The sequence below is a fragment of the Panicum virgatum genome, chromosome 1N, assembly GCF_016808335.1.
Source record: "Panicum virgatum strain AP13 chromosome 1N, P.virgatum_v5, whole genome shotgun sequence".
Lineage (NCBI taxonomy): Eukaryota > Viridiplantae > Streptophyta > Magnoliopsida > Poales > Poaceae > Panicum > Panicum virgatum.
In genome coordinates, this window is record NC_053145.1 from 1,688,592 (window position 1) to 1,711,539 (window position 22,948).

General features: G+C 44.9%; 4 protein-coding genes and 1 long non-coding RNA gene across 8 annotated transcripts; all 5 read right to left on the reverse strand.

Annotated features, from left to right (window-relative positions):
- Positions 1-960: 960 nt before the first annotated feature.
- Positions 961-1,600, reverse strand: LOC120653896. Its single transcript, XR_005666888.1, has 3 exons — positions 1,492-1,600; positions 1,274-1,390; positions 961-1,184 (listed from the first exon to the last, which is right to left on the reverse strand). It is a non-coding gene; the product is annotated as an uncharacterized LOC120653896 (long non-coding RNA).
- A 570-nt stretch (positions 1,601-2,170) lies between these two features.
- LOC120654469 (bifunctional protein FolD 4, chloroplastic-like) lies at positions 2,171-5,288 on the reverse strand. Its single transcript, XM_039932003.1, has 5 exons — positions 4,971-5,288; positions 4,352-4,677; positions 3,734-3,970; positions 3,482-3,649; positions 2,171-2,638 (listed from the first exon to the last, which is right to left on the reverse strand). Exons 1-5 carry the CDS (start codon positions 5,176-5,178, stop codon positions 2,471-2,473), a joined length of 1,107 nt encoding a protein of 368 aa, XP_039787937.1. The 5' UTR covers positions 5,179-5,288; the 3' UTR covers positions 2,171-2,470.
- Positions 5,289-6,067: 779 nt separating this feature from the next.
- Positions 6,068-10,497, reverse strand: LOC120654468 (glutamate--tRNA ligase, chloroplastic/mitochondrial-like). The gene is made up of 12 exons (XM_039932002.1): positions 10,024-10,497; positions 9,471-9,592; positions 9,185-9,367; positions 8,956-9,074; positions 8,812-8,860; positions 8,597-8,698; positions 8,292-8,394; positions 8,112-8,175; positions 7,466-7,580; positions 7,115-7,215; positions 6,795-6,951; positions 6,068-6,532 (listed from the first exon to the last, which is right to left on the reverse strand). The coding sequence occupies exons 1-12, from the start codon at positions 10,376-10,378 to the stop codon at positions 6,302-6,304; spliced, it is 1,701 nt and encodes a 566-aa protein (XP_039787936.1). The 5' UTR covers positions 10,379-10,497; the 3' UTR covers positions 6,068-6,301.
- Positions 10,498-13,404: 2,907 nt separating this feature from the next.
- On the reverse strand, positions 13,405-14,713 carry LOC120654470 (glycine-rich protein 2-like). The gene has a single exon (XM_039932004.1). It carries the CDS (start codon positions 14,583-14,585, stop codon positions 13,839-13,841), a length of 747 nt encoding a protein of 248 aa, XP_039787938.1. The 5' UTR covers positions 14,586-14,713; the 3' UTR covers positions 13,405-13,838.
- A 1,299-nt stretch (positions 14,714-16,012) lies between these two features.
- On the reverse strand, positions 16,013-21,119 carry LOC120654471 (RNA N6-adenosine-methyltransferase mettl16-like). Of its 4 annotated transcripts, none has more exons than XM_039932005.1 (8): positions 20,777-21,117; positions 19,848-20,053; positions 19,356-19,746; positions 19,061-19,268; positions 18,275-18,382; positions 18,060-18,182; positions 17,908-17,971; positions 16,013-16,740 (listed from the first exon to the last, which is right to left on the reverse strand). In XM_039932005.1, exons 1-8 carry the CDS (start codon positions 21,007-21,009, stop codon positions 16,670-16,672), a joined length of 1,404 nt encoding a protein of 467 aa, XP_039787939.1. In that variant the 5' UTR covers positions 21,010-21,117; the 3' UTR covers positions 16,013-16,669. The 4 variants fall into 4 exon arrangements, with proteins under 4 accessions (XP_039787939.1, XP_039787942.1, XP_039787941.1 ...); XM_039932008.1 differs by having other exon boundaries at positions 19,848-20,042; positions 20,777-20,906; XM_039932006.1 differs by lacking the exon at positions 16,013-16,740 and adding an exon at positions 16,786-17,025 and having other exon boundaries at positions 20,777-21,118.
- Positions 21,120-22,948: the final 1,829 nt, after the last annotated feature.

Here is a 22,948-nt window from a genome sequence, read left to right on the forward strand (position 1 = left end):
GCCTTTTGGTTCTATAGCTGGTCTTGTCCAGCATGTATTCAGCAACTGGATCCAAAACTACATTCCGAAATATTAAACTGGTCTTGAGTAAATCATCTTTGAGTCTCTGCAATGCATTGTGATGTTGGAATATTAAACTGAGTGCTAATTACTGAAAGTTTCATTTAGAACAGCCAACTTTGGGTTTCAAATGGCTTTGTCTGCAAATCAGTTCTTTAGCTGGCTTTGTTCTCTGTTCTCAACCTCCTGTTGTAATTTTGCAGACTTATCTGCATTTTTAGAGCTGTTTTCAGCGTCATTCAGTGCTTACCCTACAGGCAGCTCTGGAAGCATATCTGGTGACTCTATTCAAGGAAACAAATCTGTGAGAGGGCTTAGGTTCTCTGCTGTCCTATCCTAGGATATTAAGGATCCAAACGATACTATGAAATTAAACTGTGTAAATGATGTACTCTCCTGGTTTGATGATGCTTGTAAAAACTCCAGTTATGGACTTGTGGTTGGTGATGATGGGAAATTTAGAACCCGTGCTTATTTTGTAAGTATGCAATTTGTCTGTGGCGTTAGCACGGGCAGTTTACTAGTACAAGATAAACATAGCATGCATTTGGTTGTTGCATTGATGAATAGACCAAGCGCTACTACGCACAATTCGTACATGCCATTTCATCCAAAATTGTAGTACTGGCAATTCACATGACAAACATTTCTCGGCTGTGTTTAGATCCGTAAAATGGTGATAAAAAGGGCCACATCGGATACTGTAGCACACTGTAGCGCTTTTCGTTTGTTTGTGGTAATTATTGTCCTACCATGACCTAACTAGGCTCAAAAGATTCGTCTCGTCGTCAGTGGCGAACCTAGGATTTCAAAAAGGGTATGCCACGGTTTTTTTTTCCACTTGCAATTCGGTATGATTCATATATGATTCTGTAATAAAATTTAAATTTCACTGAGGAATTCGGTTACCAAGCACATAAATTACATTCCAAATCTTAAATTCAACAGTTAAATACCAAAATTGCATAAATTATAATACAAATACTTAAAATATACTAGTTCATATGAACAAAAAAAGCTATTTATCTAGTCTACGATTTCTAATGCTCATGAAAGTCTCGATTATGTCATTTCCATCCACCTCAAAGAAATATCCCGCTCAATGAATATGACAAGACAGTTATCTACAAAAGTATCATCCAACTTATTTCTTTTCTTAATTTTGACTGAAGCCATATAGAATAAAAATTAGAATAGCGATATTTGAACAAACCTTCACTCCTTCATCAGCGGTTCAGGCAGAATTAGGGAGCAGCGAGCAAGGCTGCACAGGGCGCTAGCCTCCAAGCAGCAGGGGGTGCCGGCCTGCAAGGTAGCCGGGGGCGACGGCCTACACGGAGGAGTGGCATCAGATCTGCAGAAGTGCAGAGAGGCGCCATGGCCCGCGATTGTAGGGTTGGGGTACCGGATGGGGAATTTGGGAGAACGTACGGGGGAGGCGCTGCCTGAGGGGAAGCGAGGGGGAGGACCGAAGGAGACCCCTTCCCGGCGGCGGGGTGGCGCGCCGGTCGCCGGAGCAGGCGCCGGCGTCGCCCCAGTGTCTGGCGCTGGCGGCGTTGGACGATCGAAGCAGGGACAGAGGCGATGGGAGGGGACGGAGCCGGGTGGTGAGTTGTAGCCTATTGGCTGCTGGTTGGGCTTGGGCTGGAAATTGGGATCATAATTTTTTTACTAGGTGGGCCGAGAATTTAGGTATGCCAAGGCATATCCGGTCCGCCACTGCTCGTCGTGTACATCAAAAATATACAATTAGTTTTTTATTTACCTACATTTAATGCTCCATGCATGAGGCAAGAGATTTAATGTGATAGGTGAATAGTGAAGTTTGGAGAAATAAATTTTGGAACTAAACACAACCCTCATAACAAACAGCAAACTCCATCCAGCTGTGAAGAGGGAGCAGTTGGGAAGAACCAAATACACCATCATGTGTGTGCAGTGCAGTGTACCACACATTAAAAAATGGGTGCAGACAGCTAATAAAATACAGGATCCAACTGGACAGATTAGATTGGAGCGCTTGTCAGCATTATCCCACATCGACAGTGGCACCCACCAGTCGGTCACAGGTACCTAAACAAGGCATGGAAACAAATTTTGCTGTCTGGTCTGATGCATGCAGCAATTTCATCCCAGCTTACTGGCACCTCAACTTACTGACATCTCAGATTCACCTGAATTCCACAGGTGACAAGAATAATATGGTTCCATGTCACATTATCAAATACAATACTGTACCAGGCCAGGATACAATCTCATGTGTGTCAAAAATTATTTTTTTAGGGCTCCAGTTGCACTTTTCTGGTCCAACAGAAGGCGCATAAAACAGTTGAGCAAAACCTTAGCTTGTAGTCTACATCAAATGTTAGGTGCACATCCCCAACTTCTTTCTGTTGGATTCTGCAGTTATTTAAAATTTGTGGATTCTTTTAGCAGACTCAAGAGTGTTTGACAAAAGCATTGCAATTGTCATCGGCCCAACACCACCAGGAACCGGTGTGATAGCTCCAGCAACCTTGGAGGCCTCCTCATAACAGACATCTCCGACGAGCCTATAACCCCGAGGGCACTCAGGGTCCTGCAGCATTCCAAATCACTAATGAGTATATCAAGCAAGAAAAGCAATATGAAGTCACAAAGGTCTAGGAAAAGTGACAATAGCCACTGAAAGATGCAGATGACATTTACAGGATAACATACAGAACCAAGCTCATGGATAAGACAAATCAATATAAAGAGTAATAATTGATTGATCACCACATGCTGCACAAGCATATAATACAATATGAAGAAATGTCACCTGGAACACTCTAACATGGGGCTCATAAATTTAAGAAGCCAATTTCAGTATTAATAAATGAATTCTGAATCGGGGACCACAAAAATAAGTAGGCCCTTTCCGGATTTGATCAATGACAGGAAGAGGGTGGAAAACCACCTTCGCCGCGCCCTCCCCCTTTCCCCACGAAAAAACACTGTAGTTCTATGATTTTAAAAGTTATGCATATCTTCTGAACCAAATGTAATACAAACAAGGGTGCTAGGTGCAACCAGTAACTTGCTAGAAATTTTCTTTAAAAGAAAATAGCAGGTGCACCGGCATGTAGGTCACACCAATATAGTGAAATTCAAGGGGGCATCTAGAATTGGGATTTTTCAGTTGAAGGTGGCTGATACAGTCTTGTGCTTCCATTTAGAAATATGCATCCAGTTAAAGCCAATGGATTTCTTTATCATTAAATGAACAGGCACAGAAAAAGGTATACAGAACAACAAAAAGTCTTTTAGTCCCCCAAGCAAGTAGGGGTGAACTAGACTACTAGAGATAAAACCCAAAAAGAGACACGCAAACCATAAAAAGCATAGAAATAACATAAAATTGAAAAATGGTACTAGTAATTATTTAAAAAGGGTGTCTTACATCAACTGGGTTGATGCCAACATCAATAATAGCTGCTCCAGGTTTTATCCAATTCCCTCTGACCAAGTTTGCAACTCCGACAGCTGCAATGACTATGTCCGCCTGTCTTGTTATTTCCTCAGGGTTCTTAGTTTGTGAATGCACAATGCTGACAGTTGCATTTGCTTTCTGATAATCATATAAAGATACATTAATCAAACACCACAAAAAAGTTGCTCCAAGTATTAGAAATAAAGAAGAATCAGTCCATACTTGCAACAACAGAGCAGCAGGCATTCCAACAATATTGCTTCTTCCAATTACGACAGCTCTCTTCCCTTTTATTTCGACTCCATATCTGTGCAGCAACTCCATACATCCTTTTGGGGTGCAAGGAACAAAAAATGGATCTCGGCCTTGCATTGCAAGTCGTCCAATGTTCAGGGGATGAAAGCCATCGACGTCCTTTTCAATACTGACAGCATTCAAAATGTTCTCATCGTTCATATGCTGCACAACAGAAATGTCGATTGGTTGATGAAATCCATGTACTTATTGATACTACAAGCATTCAGAATGTTCTCTTTGCAACTGCAACTCATGTAGCATCTAATAGCGCACAAATACATAACAAAGTCCAAGAATCTGCACAGAGTACATTTGGGGCTCCGTTACAAAACTCTACCACTCGAGAAGCTTAACAAGATATAGTATGCATAAAACATGTTACCCGCTACTATGTCATACAATGTCTAGGCAGATAATCATTAACATTCATAAAACCCGAATATTCCAGTTGGCAGTTGCTAGGAGGCAAAAGGCAATTCTTGACTCCTATTTTGTCGGTTATAGTTATAGTAGCCAATAGAGTAGCGACAATCACAAACTCACCCGAGGTAAGGGCAGCTGAACCAAGATGCCATGCACAGATGGGTCACTGTTAAAGCTCGCTATGTGCTTGATAACCTCCTCCTCAGAGCTGTCCTCTGGCAAGTTGACCTCATACGACTTTATACCAACCGCCTCACATGCTTTCTTCTTGTTTCGCACATAAGTTTGAGAATCCTTCCTCGATCCAACAAGAATGACTGCCAGGCCAGGCACTATGCCGATCGCGTCCTTCATCCTGCTGACCTCAACAGCTATTTCCTCTCTTACTTGCTTTGCCACTAACTTCCCATCAATCACTTTGGCAGATGCATCGGCTGAGACAGTTGCTGCATGTCACAATGAATAAAAGAAAACATAGAATCAGGGTAACACAAAGTGGAGTAAGATTTGAATGTTACACATGCCAGAACTATGCTGATCATTTCACTTGTCGCTACGGAATACATTCACTGTTTCATCTTTAGCATCAGATAAATCTCTCACGCCAGCAAAACCTATCTAAAGGTTTCATCTCGCGGAGCCCAAAATTCGAGAGAAGACAGTGCACACTAGCATGTAAGCGTCCGGGCGTGGAAACATCATCCGAAGTGAGCGTGAGTGAGGCCGTGAGGGCGCGCACCTGACTCGGCGGAAGAGGCGGCGGCGGGGGGGACCGAATCCATGCGGGGCGGGCGCGGGAGCAGGTGGGGTCGGGCGGCGGCGAAGAGGCGCCTGGAGGAAGCTAGAGCGGGGCAGGGGCGGCTGCGGGGCACCCGCTGCGGGAGGAGCGCGCGGCGGAGAGGGAGGAGGCGGGCGGAGGAGCAGTCGGAGAGTATCGAGGACGCCATGCCTAGGGTTTGGGGCCCGAAGCGGCGGCGGCGGCGGCGAGGTTTTCGCTGGGAGGATCCCGTGAGAGCGCAAAAGGTTCCCTGCGGAAATTGGCTCGAAGCAAATTGGGTAGCCTGGCACGCTTCTCCAAGCACTAGACTTAGACTAACCAAGGTTTTACGGGGGTTTAAGAGCTATCTATCCGTAATTCCGTATCTAGAAATTGAAATCCATGTATCCAACGAGTATATAACATTTAAAAAAAGTATTAGCAAACTTGAGAACTTGGTAACTGTGTTGGCTTGAGTTTTATAGCATGAAACTTTTCTCTCATCTTATAAAACTCTTTCTAATCTCTTCACATAATGATACTACCAAATTAGCAGAACTGCTGATGTAATATGTTATTTAATATTTATGAAACTCATGTTGAAACTTCTAGTGAGATTGGTCTAAGGTACAACAAAATGAGTGAGGATAACTCAAGATCAATGATCTAAACTTTAAATGTCGATGGAGATAATCGGGAGTAGAGTGACGAGGTGGCAGAAAATGGTGCTCTATGTCAAGAGGAAGAAAATAAGGACGAAGGGTCTAGAACATTAGGATGAATGGATGCGATGAGACGGGCAAAATTGGCATATTTTGGGACACTTTTCTCCCGTCCAGCATTCTGCCCATCAGTATAACCCTTTTAACCATCTGATGCGTAGTTTGGTTTCATAAGCATGGTGCACCGAGATCGAGATGAGAGGGACAATGCTTAGCTCTTGCGACGAACACGGTAACTATATAAATTCCATGAAAATGTTGAACTGAAAGTAATTCGATTTTGAACTAAAAGTCTTCCAAAGCAGTTCTCTTGCATGTTTAGGAACAGCACCAAAAAAAAGGGGCTTGGCATACGAATATCCATTCAGAAAACAAGATCATCATCATCTAATCATTCGATATTGTCCATTACAGCATCAAACCAATAAGATCAAAATTCCACATTATTAACCACCGAACTGCTGCCACTGGCTGGAGCCTCTAGGCAGCCAAAATACAGAAAAAAAAATGGGCAAAACTCCTCTGGCTCAAAACTACAAAAACAAAACCCGCCACAGATTGATAAGAACACCTACAAGCACGATCTATGATCTATGAAGCAGCGGGGATGGCTGATTCAGAAGGCGACTCCTCCTTAACCAACGACTCCCAGTCAACCTCCTTGAGGATCCTAAACCGCTCATCTAGAGTTATGAAATTCGACTGAGGCGTCACTGCTCCACAGATGCCAGCTTTATGTATAAGGGCTATGCTGGCACCCATGTCAGGCCCATGAAGCTTCCCCGTCAACAGTACTCGGAGCGGCATAAACAGCCCTTTGCCCTGGTCACAAATGGATACAACAAAAGATAAAGCGTGTCAAACATTCACTATAAATAAGTTTGATGTTAAGTACGAAAGCTTGCTACGACTTTCTGCCAAGGTTTGCATCAAATGATTCTCCTGCAATTTCATGATTTTTGGCATCATTGTTCAGGTGAGAGAGGTCACTTACTCACTTACAGAAGTCTCCGATCCAATGGTACACAAAGTCAAAAAGCACAACAGAAGGGGGGGGAAAAGACATTATAGAGTCACAACAGACCTTTCTTTTGAGAGCCTTGCCAAAACCTTTCACCCACTTCTGCCAACCATCACGGCCCTCAGCTAGTGCTTGTGTAAGTTCACCGCTATCATACGCAGAAATAAGACCCAAAGCAACCTCAGAAATCTTGTCTTGCACCACAGGTTTAGCTTCATCACTGAAGAATACTAGTACATAATTAGTGACGCTGGCCCAGCACAACAAATAACTCATCATAGCAATTTACCAAGATGACAACATTGCCAACCATGTGCAAGTTGTAGGGAATAAAATAGGAACCACAAGTCCATAAATTTAATCCAGTATATTGTTTTACGGACCTGCTTAAAGTAGCGTGAAGGGGATATGACAACAAATTTGTAAGAGCTGCATCAGCCTCTGTTATCAGATCAATACCATCCTTCAAAAGCTCGGCAGCTTCCTGAATAATTGTGTATATCAAAATTAGCTTATTCCCTAAGATGTAATTTTTCCGATATCATAAAATCCTAATTATCCTCTTCTTTGCAACATTATTGTGCTTACCATTGCAATTGCTAAAAAGAACTGCTACTGGTATCAAACAATGTTCTGGATGCTTTGGCATATGTGACCCTTTAATATGTACTTCCAATATAGAGAGACCCCATGTGCACAGGAGAGCCAAAAAAAACAGACAACATTTTTTTTACCTTTGCAAAACCACTTTCAGACTCCTGGAGAATGCCGGTGTCCTTCCACCGATCTTCAAAAGCCTTGATGAGTTCATCTGTTGGAAATGATCTTAGATGTTGACCATTCATCCATCTAGAAAAGTACAGAAGTTCAGTATGAAAATATACTGGTGAAGCACAAAGAGATTGAACCTTTTAAAGGCAATACTGAACAGAGAGATAAAAAATGTAGCAATAAGTGAAGGATATGGGTCAATATTAGTGTATGGTTCAATGTGTTGTGCTTCAACAGACAACAAAATCTGCTTTGGGCATATCTTTAATCTCGTACTATTCAACCAGCTTATGAATCAACTGGTTCAATACCGTCAAAGTGACTCTAGAATCTTGCTGCTCTCTAACTGTCCAGTTAAACTCATGTGACATCCAGGTTTCTGGAGGTACTCTCAGGCAGCTTATTTAAGAGTCCATGAACTCCAAGCAAGTTTGTCCTAATCATAGTTCTCATATGATCAAAACCTGATTATATGAATTGAAGTTACCAAAGATTAAGTGCGGCAAACTCCTAGGTTAAATCAGTTCCGCTGAATATATCAAGCTTATGATCCTGACAGCTCTGTCGCAAAATCCTCAACAAATAGAAACTTGGCAAATAGTATCTTACTTTAATTTCATTGCATCAAAGACTGCTCCGCTTTTATTGACACGATTGATAGTGAATTTTTCAACTGCAAATCAAGAACAGCACCAAAAAATAAGAATGAATTACTGAACAGGTGATCATTGACCTTTCTAGAAGAAGAAAAAATAAGTAAAATTATAGAATGAATTATTCAGAACTAACCTAGATCATCAATAGTGAAGAACTCATTTTCAGTCCCATCACCCCAGCCCAGTAGTGCTAAATAATTTACCATTGCCTGAGGTAGATAGCCCATCTCTTTATACTGTCCAAATAAAAAGAAGCTTTGTGTTTTGTTACATACCATTTAGAAGGAGTCAATGTTGGCAAATATGCGAGATTGGAAATAATCACAACCAGCAGCAATAAAGACAAATGAATAGTGAAGAAAACAAAGAGCATGGCCGTCAACCAAATAAACAGAAACGCAGATAAACAAGTGGCCTTGTAAACGATCAGGTAGTTACCTGCCCAACAGAAGTAGCTCCATGACGTTTCGACAGTTTGCTTTTGTCAGGTGCCAGAATAAGTGACACATGGGCAAATGAAGGCATTGGGAATCCGAGAGCCTGTAGTGGATCATAACATTACAGCATGCATATTTATGTTGAGATTGCTGTTAAAGGGTTAAGAGTACAGACCATGATATATATAGAAGATAAAAGCAGGTAGAGGAAATTACTTTATAAATTAGAGCTTGCCGCAGTGTGTTTGGTAAATGCTCTTCAGCTCTGTAAGAAAACATGGTAAAGAAGACATTACAAGGGTGCTAGTCTGCTAGACCATTCAAAAGAAATATTGCAACAAGATTGCTTTTCCTTCTTACCTAATAACATGAGAGATTTGCATGGTAGCATCGTCAACTGTCACACAGAAGTTATACACAGGTTGTCCATTGCTTCTCATAATCACAAAGTCACCAAGCGTGTCTAGGTTCCAACTGACCTTTATGAAACTATCCGCTGATCAGTTCACGTATAGTACTTTTGACAATATGCAATTATCAGTGATGCAATGTAGTGCCAGAGATTTATGTTCTGGAACTTGACTATTACCTCGCCACGAATAAGGTCATTAATTTTCAACGACCCTTCCTTTGGCACACGGAACCGATAAGTGTAAGGTGTCCCTTTCTCTAGCTCCTGCTCCACTTCAACGTCTGAAGCGGTTGCCCACTTGCCCATGTACACAGGAGGAAGTTGCCTCTGCTTTGCGAATTCCTTCATTTGCTCAAGTTCCTGAAGTAAAGACAACAATTATGAAATGGAAGCTGAGGTCGTGGAAATCAGCTGCACTTTATAGCACTTGTATCATTCAAGTCATGCAAGAGGAGAAAGATACCTCGTTGGAGCAAAAGCAGCGGTAAACTGCGCCGGAGTCTAAAAGCTTCTCGGCGTACTCCTTGTACAGTGAATTCCGCTCTGACTGGCGATAGGGCCCAAACTCCCCGCCAACATCCGGACCTAACCAAATACACAGAGGAGCAGTCATTTCCTATACCATTGCAGTACGTAGCATCGGTTTTATAGAGTGAAATTAGCATATCTAGCTTTGGAGCATACGCTTTGCAGGAAATGTTTCTTAAAGCTTCCAAGCCATCGACCAATTTACCAATTACCGAACAAACTAACCCTCTGCGGCTACAGAATTCAATTTAAGGTCGACTCCTGAAGCCACCGCACCAGACGTGTCTAGCAGCAGATAAATGTGATAGCAGCGTTAAGAGTCGCTGTGCGAGTCACGGACTAAATCTACGAAGTGCTAATCTAGTTAAGTCAGCGCCCCAACCGCAGGCCACGGAAGTCGAAATGAATCAGCGCAAAGCTAGGCTCGTACTACTAACTAGACTAGAAGAGTTTCGGGGTCGTGGAGGCGCGGCGGAAAGCGGTGCGACCTTCGTCCCACTGGAGGCCGAGCCACGCGAGGTCGGCGAGGACGGCCTCCTCGGACCTCCTGGTGGAGCGCTCGAGGTCGGTGTCCTCGACGCGGAGCACGAAGCGGCCGCCGTTGGAGCGCGCGAAGAGGTAGTTGAAGAGCGCGGTGCGGGCGCCGCCGACGTGGAGGTTGCCCGTGGGCGAGGGCGCGAAGCGGACGCGGACGGGGTCGGAGGCGGAGGCGGAGGCGCGGGCGCGGGAGGAGAGGGCCCGGCGGAGGTGGATGTGGCGGGCGAAGGGGCGGCGCGCGGGCGCGTCCGGGCGGAGGCGGAGGCGCAGCCACGGCGAGCCCGCCAGCAGCGCGGTCGCCGCCATCCCTGACGACGGAGAAGATTGAGGGGAGCGAGACGGTGACGAAGAGAGGAGGTGGTGGTGGATTTGGATTGGATAGGAGACGGAGGGGATTGGGGGTTGTTGGGGGCCCAGACGGCGGCGGGCTGCAGAGTAGATGGAGCCCACGACCGACCAAGACGGACGAGACCCACCCCGGCTGCGCGCCTGTGCCGCTGGCCCCCACTCAAAAAAAAACTCAAAAAGAAATGAAAGAGAATCGGTGGCAGAAGCGTGAATGACATCTGGGTCCCACACGGCAGGAACAGAGAGGATGTAGCCATGGCGATCTGGCACCGCAACTCGGGAAGCAAATGATGGAGAGGGGTCTCACAAATTGGTTGGGAATGGGATGGATGGGAGGACTCGGAATATAATCTGGCCCGGCGATCGGGCACAGATTCATCACGCGTCCACCCGGGGCGGCGATCGATTCGCTTGCGTTGCATGTCATCTTGTGTATGTGTAGTGTAGCTGCCAGCAGATATATATACATATATAGAAGATGCGAATGCAATGCGCCTCCGTGCATGAAAAGAAAAGAAAAAAAAAAGAAAAAACGAGGCGAGGCGAGCATATATCCTTTCCCAATATGCCCTTTTTTTTTCCTTTCCCTCTAGCTAGCTGATTAAGGGATATTTGGATCCAAATTAGAAGTATTAAATAAAAATTAATTATAAAAGCGATTACATAAATGAAGGCTAATTCGTGAGACGAATTCATTAGACGTAATTAGCCCTTGATTTATACACGCTGTCCTACACTAAATATGTGCTAATTATGAATTAATTGGATTTCTGCCTCGTAAATTAGCTCTGGCCTATGCAACGAACTTTATAGTTAGCTTATGTTTAATTTTTTAATTAGCCTCAAACAGCCGATGTCATTCGAACTTAAAAAATCAGTCCTGCGCAATACTTCTAGCTGGTACTCCGTAGAAAAGAGAAGAATCTATATCTAACAGACGAGTAGTACAAGGGAGTAGCCATGGGCAATGGGTCCTCGGCGCGGAACGGGGATCCGACCGAAGCCGAACCCGCTAGAGCACTGGGTGGGTGATCAGCACGGCAGGGCAGCAGCAGCAGCAGCTCGGCCTCGGCTCACAAGACGACGGGGTCACGGAGGCAGCGGACGGAGGGGACAGCGGCGCCAGGGCGCGGGAGGGTGGGGAAAGCCGGGACGCCGGACGACCCACGGGACACATGACTGTCGCCTCCTGCCATCGCCGCCGTGGCCTCTCCTCCGCCAGGTACCGGCACATGGCCGCGCCTGACACGCGGCCCTCCCCCTCCAGTCCAGTCTCCTGCTGCTGCTCAAGGTTCACCAAAACGTCGGTAACCGGTCCAAATTCAAAATTTAAATTTAAAAAATGAAAAATTCTTAAAAAAATTTCTAAAAATACTTCAAGGTGCGACGAATCTAATGGTGTCAAATTTTCTTCAAAATTCATTCATTTAGTATAGTTTGCGGGGATTTGAAGTTAAATAAAAAATGTGCATGCAAAAATATACAAATACAATGTAAAAGTAGTACAAAAGAGGGTTGGAGGGTTCATTTAGACTAAAATATGTTATACAAACATTTATTTAGTATACTTTGCGGGCATTTGAATTTAAACCAAAAAAGAAAAAAATTGAATTTAACCGGTTACCAGTCAAACCGGCTGGTAAACCGGTCTAACCGGCCAGTATACCGGTACGAACCGGTTGAACTACGCCATTTGAATTCAAATTTAAATTTGACCGGTTTCTATTGGTAACCGATCAAACCGGTCCGGTAAACCGGAGCCGGAGCCCGGCGGTTACCGGTAACCGGTCGGATATTTTAACCCTCCTGCTGCTGGGCGGCGCCGACGGCCAGCTCGCTCGCTGTCACAGCGCCACCACCACCTCCATTTATAGCAAGCCAGGCTGCTGACCAACCTGCCTTTACCGATTACCTCCATCCACAATTTCTTTTTGTTATAAGGAAAGCCCGTCGAAATCTTTTTTTGAAAGATACTCTACTAGTGTGCACCATTTGATGTGAATTCATTTCAAATTTAAATGATACAATGTACCGGAAAAGGAATAACGAGTGGTTCGCAGGCACTATTTGCTCTATAGATGCGCATCCGTGGTGCATAGATAAAAGAAAAACTGTGAACAGGAGACAGGCATCTGACCGCTTAATTTTTCTGAGTGTAAATCATACGTCCACTACGATTTGGAGACACCTGACAAAGCGATGGAAACATAAATCTAAGCCGGGCATCCAGCAGTATGTCAACCCTGAAATGAACTCAAATATCTGTGCAACTAGGCACAAATCTTATGCTTTAGCAAGAGGAATATCAAGGGCAACATTTTTTTTTTTGAAAACCTATCAAGGCAACAATTGATAAATCACAATGGCCATTGACAGTGGAGCATCATCCTATCTGCTGGAGATGCTCTAGGACCCAAACTGGGCTGAGCTTCAAGAACAGAGCGCTATGGTAGATGGCGGTGGAATGGATCATGCAGCTGATGGCACCGTGGCGGAATGGATCATGCAGGGCAACAAGCCAAACTAGTACCAGCAGTAGCAGAGTCATCACAGGGTCAAGACTTGAGTAAAGCCCCCCAGACAGAAGGCAGAAGAGAACATGACAGCAGGCAGGCAGCCATGGCTCAACTGACACCCGTGTCACCCAGATTCCATGATGCAGCGAAAGCGAAAAAGTTGAACCGCACGCACGCCATGAGCAGCAGAAGCCTCCCACGCCCTTTTCTTCTTCTTTCTCCAGCACTGTAACCACAACAAAACAAAACCACATCTTGTTGTTGCAATTGCAAAGGCACAGCATCATCAGTTCATCACATTCACATCCACCTCCAGGGAGATGAATGAGTAGCAGCAATTCCGTACCACACAAGAACTGGAGGATCCAACAACCAGTGATCTAACCACCAGTGCCACAGACATTGCCCACGCATATCACAAACCAGTCCTCAAATCATGCAAGCAAATGGAGAGAATCACAAACACAGTGCCGCGCAAGGGTAGGATTAATCGAGGATAATAGTAATAATAATAATCTTTTCCATCAGGAGCAGCAAACCACAAAAAAAGGAGGCAGATCTTGTCATCTCCTCAAGCAACACAAAACCAATCCATCTCACTTCTTGATGTCCTTCTTAACCTTAACGACGACGACGACAACGACCAACGACCAGCAAAAGCACCAAGCACACGATGATAACCTGAGCGGCAGTTCCCCTACGAACCGAATCCAAGATGAAAAGCGAAACGAAAGAAGAAAAAAAGGCGGCTGGGCTCCTCTATAGCAAGGAGGCGGGCGCTCGGGCCCAGATCGGCAAAACTAAAGCGATGCTCCGACGAACGAGACACAGTGAGAGGCTTAGGCGAGATCTATGGGGAGGCTACACCACCGGGTAGTGGCGTGGCGTGATCCGGCCCGATCTCACGCGGTGCAGTCCCTCGCCATGTGGCCGCTCTGGCCGCAGTTGTAGCAGGAGCGGTCGCCGCCGCCGCCGCCGCCACCTCCGAAGCGGCCGCCGCCGCCGCCGCCGGAGCCGCAGTCCCTCGCCATGTGGCCGGTCTGGCCGCAGTTGTAGCAGGCACCGCCGCCGCCTCCTCCGTAGCCGCCACCTCCATAGCCTCCTCCGCCGCTGGAGCAGTCCCTGGCCATGTGGCCAGGCTCCCCGCACTTAAAGCAGCCGCCGCCGCCGCCGCCGCCGCCACCGTAGCCTCCCCCGCCGTATCCGCCGCCTCCGTCGGCGGTGGGGCAGTCCCTGGCCATGTGGCCGGGCTCCCCGCACTTGTAGCACGCGCCGCCGCCGCCGCCACCGCCGCCGGGGCCGGATCTCCTCCCGCCGCCCCAGCTGCCGCCGTAGCTGCGGCCGCCGCCGCCAGATCCGGCCCCGCCGCGAGATCCGAAGCCGCCCCCGCCCCCGCCGCCGCCGGAGCCGCCCTTGACGAAGGATCCGTCGGGGCCGGTGACGTCGACGGCCTTGGTGCGGCCGTCGTCGCCCTCCGAGACGGAGAACTCGACCTCCTCGCCCTCGACGAGGGAGCGGAAGCCCTCCGACTTGATGGACGACTGGTGGACGAAGAGGTCCTCGCTGCCGTCCTCGGGGGAGATGAAGCCGAAGCCCTTGGTGTCGTTGAACCACTTCACCGTCCCGCGCTGCCTCGCCGCCGCCGCCATCTCGCTCGAAACCCTAACCGCCGGCTGCTGCTAGGGTTAGTTTGGTTGGAGATTGGAGATGATTTTTTTTTCCTGCGCCCCAACCTCCCCGAGCTCGATCTTATCGACTCGATCCGTGGACTCGGCAAGGGGAGGGGATATTTATAGGGGAGGGCGGCGCATACGAGGAACTGGGAGGGAGGCAGGCGCTGGTGGTGGGACTATGACGCGTGGGGCCAGCGCGGATGGACGGTTGGATCCGGTATACACGGGCGTGAATGGCCCTCGTGCTCCTCCTCTCCATTGGCCTTGTTTGGCAATGCTAGTTTTCTAGCACGCACACACTCCGAAAAAAGAATCTCGCATGCATGAAGTATTAAATGAAGTCAAATTGCAAAACCTTTTTAGGGATGAGTGTAATTTTTCGCGACGAATCTAATGACGGTAATTAATCGATGATTTGATATAGTGATGCTACAGTAACCATCCTCTAATCGCGCGGTCAAAGGACTCATTAGATTCTTCAGGATCACTAGCGCGGGATTCTGAAGTTGATTTTGTAAACTGGCTTTGTTTGACACTATAATTAACAGTCAAAGTTATTTACTATTCATTGGTGCTAGAAATCTAGCACCAACCAAACAAGGCCATTGGCCAAGTGAATCCATGTCGGCGTCGTTACGGTCTCTGTGATGATTGAGTGAGAGAGAGACCCACAGCTTTATTGTTTCGTGATTGCGTTACAATTACTAACGTGGTAAAGAGATTGAAATACTGAATGGAGAGCAAAAAAAAAAAAGCCCTTGCGATTTGGAATCAGGACGAATTCGAAAAGATTCATCGCTGAAAAGCAAGAAAACCATAACGTTCAGGTCTTGGAAAGACACAGAATTTGCACAGACCACCAACAACAAAAGATCAAGGGCACCGCACACTTGAACAATGCTGAGCAGTGTGATCATGTATCCAGAAAAAACTCATCACTTTTCAAGTCACTGTCACCTGTCCGGTTCACTGAAGTTCAAAGCATTGACCTGGGTAGCCACTCTGAGAAAAGAAAAAACAAATCTAGAGGCAAATGCAGCATACATTTGTACAAACTTTTGACGGAGGGCAGACCAAGTTATACCATGCATTTGTCTTCTTTTTCTTTGTACTCTTGAGTAGGAGTTGCTTCTAAGGGTGTCAACGTTAATATATGAAAATAAAAAAAAAACTTCTAAGATCATTTCCCGGTGTTAATTTTTAACGAAGTGTACAGATATTAGGCGGAATGGCGATGGAGTGCCACACGCGTCGTTTGGCCGGTGCCCTGTGGAGATGGTGAAGATTATATTATTTTTGTTTTCCTTTCAAACAATTGAGACTTTCTTGTTTCAAAGAAATAAGAAAAATTCCCAATGTCTGACGTCTCATAAGGTGATGAGCCAACAGACCACGCTGCCTTGTGTATCACAAAACCACACAGGACATCAGCAAAAAGGGATCAAGGTACCGTACAGTTGAACAATGCCGCCGAGTGTATGGACAATTACATTAAACTCTGCTGCTGGCAGCAGGTATAGAACCGTTGTACTACAAACATGTTTCACAAACTCATCAATTTCACAGCAGCAGTTTCTTGCACTGTCCCGTTCACTCAAGTTCAGATCATTGACCTGGGAAGCCGTGCAACAAATGCAGTGTGCCAGATATCTGGTTTGTACCAATCATCGGTGTTCTATTTTGTCATTCACTCGATGTGTTCAGAGGGTTTATTGTGCGTGATGTGGAAGGATCTTGAAAGCAAGACTCCCATCGTTGGCGTTGTCAAGTCGTTCTCCAAATCCAGGAGTAAGAAATAAGGCCAGCACACCAGTCACTGTAGCTGGTATTTTCACAACCTTGCTATCAGCGCACATCAAGAAACGATGTGAGCAGCAATGACTCCCTGCAGTGCAAGTGCGAGTTTCCATCACAGCTAAGCATTTCTGTTTGCGGCTTCTGGTTAAGCTGTTGTTGTCTCATGATTTCCTCTCGCATGTTCCTTGGCACCCAAAAGAATTATCCGTGCAGAGGCAGCTGATACATCCGTCTGATTAAAGCTCATAATTAAGGACCTTGAACTATCGCGTCTTACTGAGACATTCCATCCTTAACGTATCCTCCAGCTCAGAGAATGATGATGAGAAGGTACCTGCAGAAAAAAAGGGGCGAAGACAAGTGTCCTTGTCACCACACAAAACCAACCAACCCTTGTGTGTCTCACTAATAAGCAACAGAGCCATCGGACAACACATCCAAAATATCCTAGTAGTGTTGTTCGGCTCAGGATTTCTAACTGAGTGCTCATTTAGGTTCTGAAGAGAGCCCATTGGTATAACAGTTATGAGCTCAATGTAAATATGTAATCTATGTGACTGTCTCTATGCATATGCATATAGTGCACAGGAAAAGTGCATTCTGTAGCAGTTTCAGCTTCCTGAAACAAATACAGAAGAATAATTACAAAAGCAAAAAAAAAGGATGTTCTATTCAACCATGATAGAGAACCTAGCTGGCTTGTCCTATTATATAGATTTGTTAACTTTGTTCAGCAACCTGAATAATTGCACCCTCAATAGCAAAGACAGTCGATAACAAAAGGACTTGAATAACCAAATGTCATATGATCCGGATCTACAGGCTCTGCCTCCTACAGACCAACAGCTCAAATTGGTCCCTAAGGAACCCTAGTGTCATTTATGTCTCCATCGTGGGATTAGCCACTAGCGTCTGTCTACAGCCAGTGACATGCCATATGCAAGAGCCAGCCAGACATCAGTACCACTGCCACTCCCTCTTTACTGGATAGGCAACTATTCTGCAGGACCATTTCATGACTATCGCCCCAGCACAGCTTGGCAAAGTTGTACCAGACATACTACAGTGTTTTCATATGCCAGCCTGTACATTTGGCATCTTATTGGTGCATGTTCAGCCTCTATGAACAGATTTCATTATAATAGAGCGCACATGGAGTAGTAAAAGCATCGTTACAAATACAAAAAAAAAGCAAGTCATGATTCCAGACGTGCAAGAGTTTAACAGAATAAATTCCAGATCTCATGTGTCATGAATTACGCATATTAGATTGTTCATTTGATTCCACTGTTCTATACAGTAGATGGGGAGGACATAAAGAGCTAAACATGGAGGCACCATGCTATTTGAGCTGGATTGGATAGGTGAATACCTACACATGAAACTACATGATGGCCAAGAGCATAAATACATGTCATATCTAAAAGCAATCAGATAAAGGTGTTTCAGTATGTTTGGATCATGATGTATGCCAACAGTCAAATAGAGACCATGGGACTACCTGATAATGCTTTATTCAATAATGAACCTTTAATTAGGAGGGTCCCAGGAATTTGTTCAAACACCTACACGAGGATAAAAAAGTTCATTAATAAATTATTTTTGACAAGAAGTTTATCCAAGTAAAAGACGCGTAATTTGCAGCCAGCATACCGTAATACGAAAGGATACTCCCTTAGAAACACTTTTTAACTTTGCAGAGCTCTCTTCTAGAGATCCGGCATAATCATCACCATGCAATATTGCAGCTTCAGTCTGATCATCTGACAACGTGACCTAAACAAATATTTCATGCAAGTATTACCAAGACAACAGCATGCAAAAATACACGGATATCTCAAGGAGGTCATATTAACAAAGAAACTTACATCGACAGAAAAAGACAATGTATCAATTTTGCATGATAGCTTAGAAGCTAGAAAAAAAGCCTCAATTGACTTCAGAACTTGGAATGCACCATGTTCACGTCGAAGGCCCTGATTTCATTACACCAAATAGAAATTTGCAAACAGAGGTTAGGTAAAGTGCGGATATAGTAATAGAGGAGCAATAATTCTGACAGAAAGATAGCCACTCAAGAAATAGGGGAAGTAAACAGGAAGTTTTTTTAAAAAAATGAGCTTCGTCAATAACTTTACCTCAACCTTATTTCAATGTTAACTACACAAAATAAGTAATAAAATAATAATAAAACAATCTAAACATATCAAGCATGCAAAAGTGTGGATACCAGTGTTACATGGACACGGGTGCGGGTGTCGGTGTCCGACTCGGGTGCGGGTGTCCGATTCGTTAGATTTTTTGGGGACACGACAAATAACACTTGGAATCCGACACGGGTGTCGGAATCCAACACGGGTGCGGGGTATCCGACTCGGCAAAAAAATTAAGACACAGGTGTCCGGGTAACACAGGTGGATACCCGAGGCTTCGTAGAACAGATAATGTGATGGTTAATTATCTAAAAAAATGACCTACATGATGGGACTAGGGAGAAACTAGGCACTTATGGCTCTACGAGTTGTAGCCAAAAATACAGAGAAAATTTGAGCTGAAGTTTTTTTTTTCCTTTGGTTATCAAGTGTTAGTTGGGTAATTTATCAAGCTGAACAATAGACACATGGTAAAGGGACAAAAGGTGACATGACGCCAACCTGAAGCATGAACGAATGGTGGTTTTTTGCTGGAGTACTAGATCTGAGGACCTTATTTCTTGGAGCAATGAATGACCATGCAAGGCCCCATCTAGCTGTTTGACCTTGCACAAAATCAGTAGTTTTCACGACCGAGGCCCCAGCCTTACGAGCTTTTGACATTAATAACTTTAAGTTTGCTTTTCTGCCAACCATCGATGTAAACCACCTAAATAACAAAATAGAAAAACCATCATAAATAGATGAACACAAAGACATAACATGCATTGCCATTGTAGGGAAAGCTTTGAATCACCTGAAAGAGTTCTTAAGGGAAACACTGTCTTCAATAATTTGTGTTACAAAGGCCAACTCGCCACCAGGGCAAACCATTTCTTCAGCCGTCCCACCACATGATGTTTTTGGGTTAAGACCAGCTTCTTCTATGCTCTCAAAGAATGGAGGATTGCACACACAGAAGTCAAAGCTCTCACTCTCCTTTACAACACCCACAAGGACAGGTGGCTTTTGCATCGCTACATCCTCCGCGGGCTCTAAAACGTTTTCCCTGATAGATTCCCTGACAATAGCTTCAGATTCAGCGGATAAGGACGCTGCATTTGCATTTCTGATCTCAATTAGCTCTGCTAGTTGCGGGTTGTTCTCCACATTCTTCTTAGCCCATTCAAGAGCAACATCAGTCACATCTACAAAGAAAAGGCAGTTGCACACTTATACATCTTTCGAATTAACTAGTCAATGACTCCTTGGCCAATGGAACTTGTAGTGCGGAAGCTCAAAAACCTACCAGACCCAACAAAGCTCCATCCCAGTAAAGATGCACCAAGGAGAGGGTAGATGCAATTGGCACCAGTTCCTATGTCAAAGCCCCTCACCCTCCCACTTGAGCTGGATACTGGTGGTATCAGATTTGAGGAAAGAAGATCCTCGATCCAGTGAATGTAGTTGGACCTGTTTGGAACAGTAGGGCAAAGCTGTCCATCTGGAATCCACCTAACAGTAGATAATATTAAAAAACCTGTTTAAAAATTGGTCTGGCATAAACCATATGTCCATATTGCATGACAAGTACCTCCATAGAGCAAACAGTGTGCCCAGCACACACTTTTAAACAAACCTTTCTTAATTTTACCTAATAATTTCTGCAAGCAAGGTTGTGTGCACTTTGGTCATACAAGTATTTCTACATCAAACAGTCTACCCTTTAAGACCAGTGCGAAAAATTTACTGAAATGTTTAAGCACAGAAAATGTGCATAAGAAGCATAATGAAATATAGCAGAATGCAGCAAGCATGGATAACATGGTGAAGGCATTTCAGTCATATCTGACCACTATGAGAATTGTCAAACAATAGTATCAGGATGTTTTGTTTTATTGTGGGCACCTTAGCAGGACAGCCCAAACAATAGCATCAGGATCTTTTGTTATTGTGGGCACCTTAGCAGGACAGCCCAGAAGATCTCTTCCAAAACATTAAAAAAAATTCCTATGTTATCACTTCAGAGTAACATCGGTAGTTTGTAAAACCAGAGTTGCGCACAAGTATTGGAAGTATACGAAACTGAAGTAATCAGACTTCATGCACCACAATGCTTGTTTGTTTCAGGGATTCTATGAGCAAATTGGAGCTAAAAATTACAATCAGCAGCAAATTCGGCATTGTAATAGGTTAGGGTTCCGTTGAAGGGCTGAAGGAAGAGCCAGGGACACACACCAGTTGACGCCATGGTCGTGGAGGAGGAGCACGCGCGTGAGCTCCCGCGTGGCGGAGAAGTCGGTGAAGTCGACGGACGCGCGGCCGCGCTCGGAGACGGAGACGAAAGGGCGGAAGGACGGGTAGAGCTCCGCCAGCGCGGCGAAGTCCGGCGCGGCGGCGGCGTACCGGTTCCGCGGGTGGATGGAAGGCGCTTCCGAGCCGTCTCGCCGCCGCTTCCGTCCGCCCCCCATCGATTGGTAGCGAGCGCCGGACGCCGGCGAGGAGCGGGCTCGACGAAGCGAGAGGCGCAGCCGCTGACGTCGTCGGGGGCGGCGGGCGAGCGGCGGTGAGTGAATGGAGCAGCAGCACTCGGTTTTCTGGGCCTTTCAACTTGCAGTCGGCCCATACATTCACTTTGAGCTTCGTCCTTTCATGGGCCGTCCGTACTAGGCCCGAATCTAGATTGCAGATGGCCCATCCTTCTCATTTTCATGCAATTCTGTCGCGTCGGCGTTGATTCTCTGTCAACGATATCCTACAAAATCTGTTCCAACTCCCACAGATTATAGTATTTTTATCTATAATTGGTGGGAATAAATTTTGAAAATTCATTTAGAAACGAATTGACCTTGCGCTGATCAACCACTAATACTACTCAATTGACCACTTGTACGCAATTTTATGCAAAGAATTCACCGTGCCGTTGTCATCTATCTCCATGTCCAAGATTGGCATTTTCAAAGGCATCTCTTCTAGCCTGAGAGGATGACAATTGGAATACTAGGGAGCTCTCTGTCTTGCCACATAGGAGCTAGTATCATATATGAACATAGCTACCTTGCTAGCTAGACTATAATATTTTACGTAGGAGTATATATATGAAAAGAAAATAAATAAAGACACGTTACTCCATCGCCACACCTTTAGCATCCCGTTATATTCCACAGCTAAGCAAGTTATTCTTGTCCCGGGGATATGAACATGAAAAAGAAATTTGGAGATATGGGCTGCTGGAAATTCCAACTCCACGAGTGAGAGGGGAATCCACGACGCTAAATGCCAGTTGCAATGATGCTCATGCTCTGGAATGCAAAGAAAACACAAGTCCAAGTTGTGCACAAATTCTTGTGGTTAATTTGGCATTTTAATTAAGCCAGGGACCACATTTAGTTTCGTGATAAAGAGAACGCGGAAACCAAAGTTGATGTCTGACCAAGGGAAGATTTGGTATGTCGTCGTCGCTCAACGTATCAAATGTAACGCGTAGCATGGACTTGCAGGTATGGAATCACATGCATGGATCAATCTATCAACTATCATGCAAGTCTTTGTTAATGCTAAGTGTGGTTAATCGAAATACCAAGAAACCTTCAGCTTATCAGAAGCTAAAGATGTATAGACTATGATTTAGAAAACGTAAAGTCTGGAGGGGACAAAGCTTTTGATCATAACTGTAAGAAAACTAGTCTCTCCACATACTCGAGAAGAATTCGTTTCGAACAGCGGCACGATCTACAAAGTTTAACTCTAATTTCTTATTTTATATAAATATTTATACCAAAGTGATATATTTATATTTTTATGGAAGTATTTTTCAAGACAAATCTATTTATATGGTTTTTGTATTTTGAAATTTAACAACTTAAAAGTTATTCATGATTTCTTTTCTCGATGTTTGACTCGAATCTTGTCTAAAATGATAATCTTTTCAAGTATGGAGGGAGTACAGTTTAGCAATAACGCCGTATGGTTTCCATGACAACTATAAAACTGAAAGCATCCAAACATCCGACAACTTTTTCTTTCCAAATGACCAAATCCCAAGTGGTACTAATTCACAAGCGTATAATAAGATCATGGTATACATATAATAAATAAATAAATATATTGGAAAACTTGAGAAAACACGTCGCATGTAAAGAGAGCCTTCATGTTTCCCCCGCCGTGAACGGCAGAACGGGGGGCCATACAAAGGATTCCAAGCTTTGGGCACGCTCGTGTGACTAGGGGTGGTAAAGGGCCCAACATTTTGAACTAGAAAATCTAAGGATCGGGCTCTAAAAGGGCCGGGCTCTAAACATATGTATTTTTGAACTAAAAATTTTAAGGACTTTATTGGGCCGTGAAGAGACTATTAGGGCCATGACCCATTACCACCCCTACGTGTGAGTGGTGGACGGATGATGAATG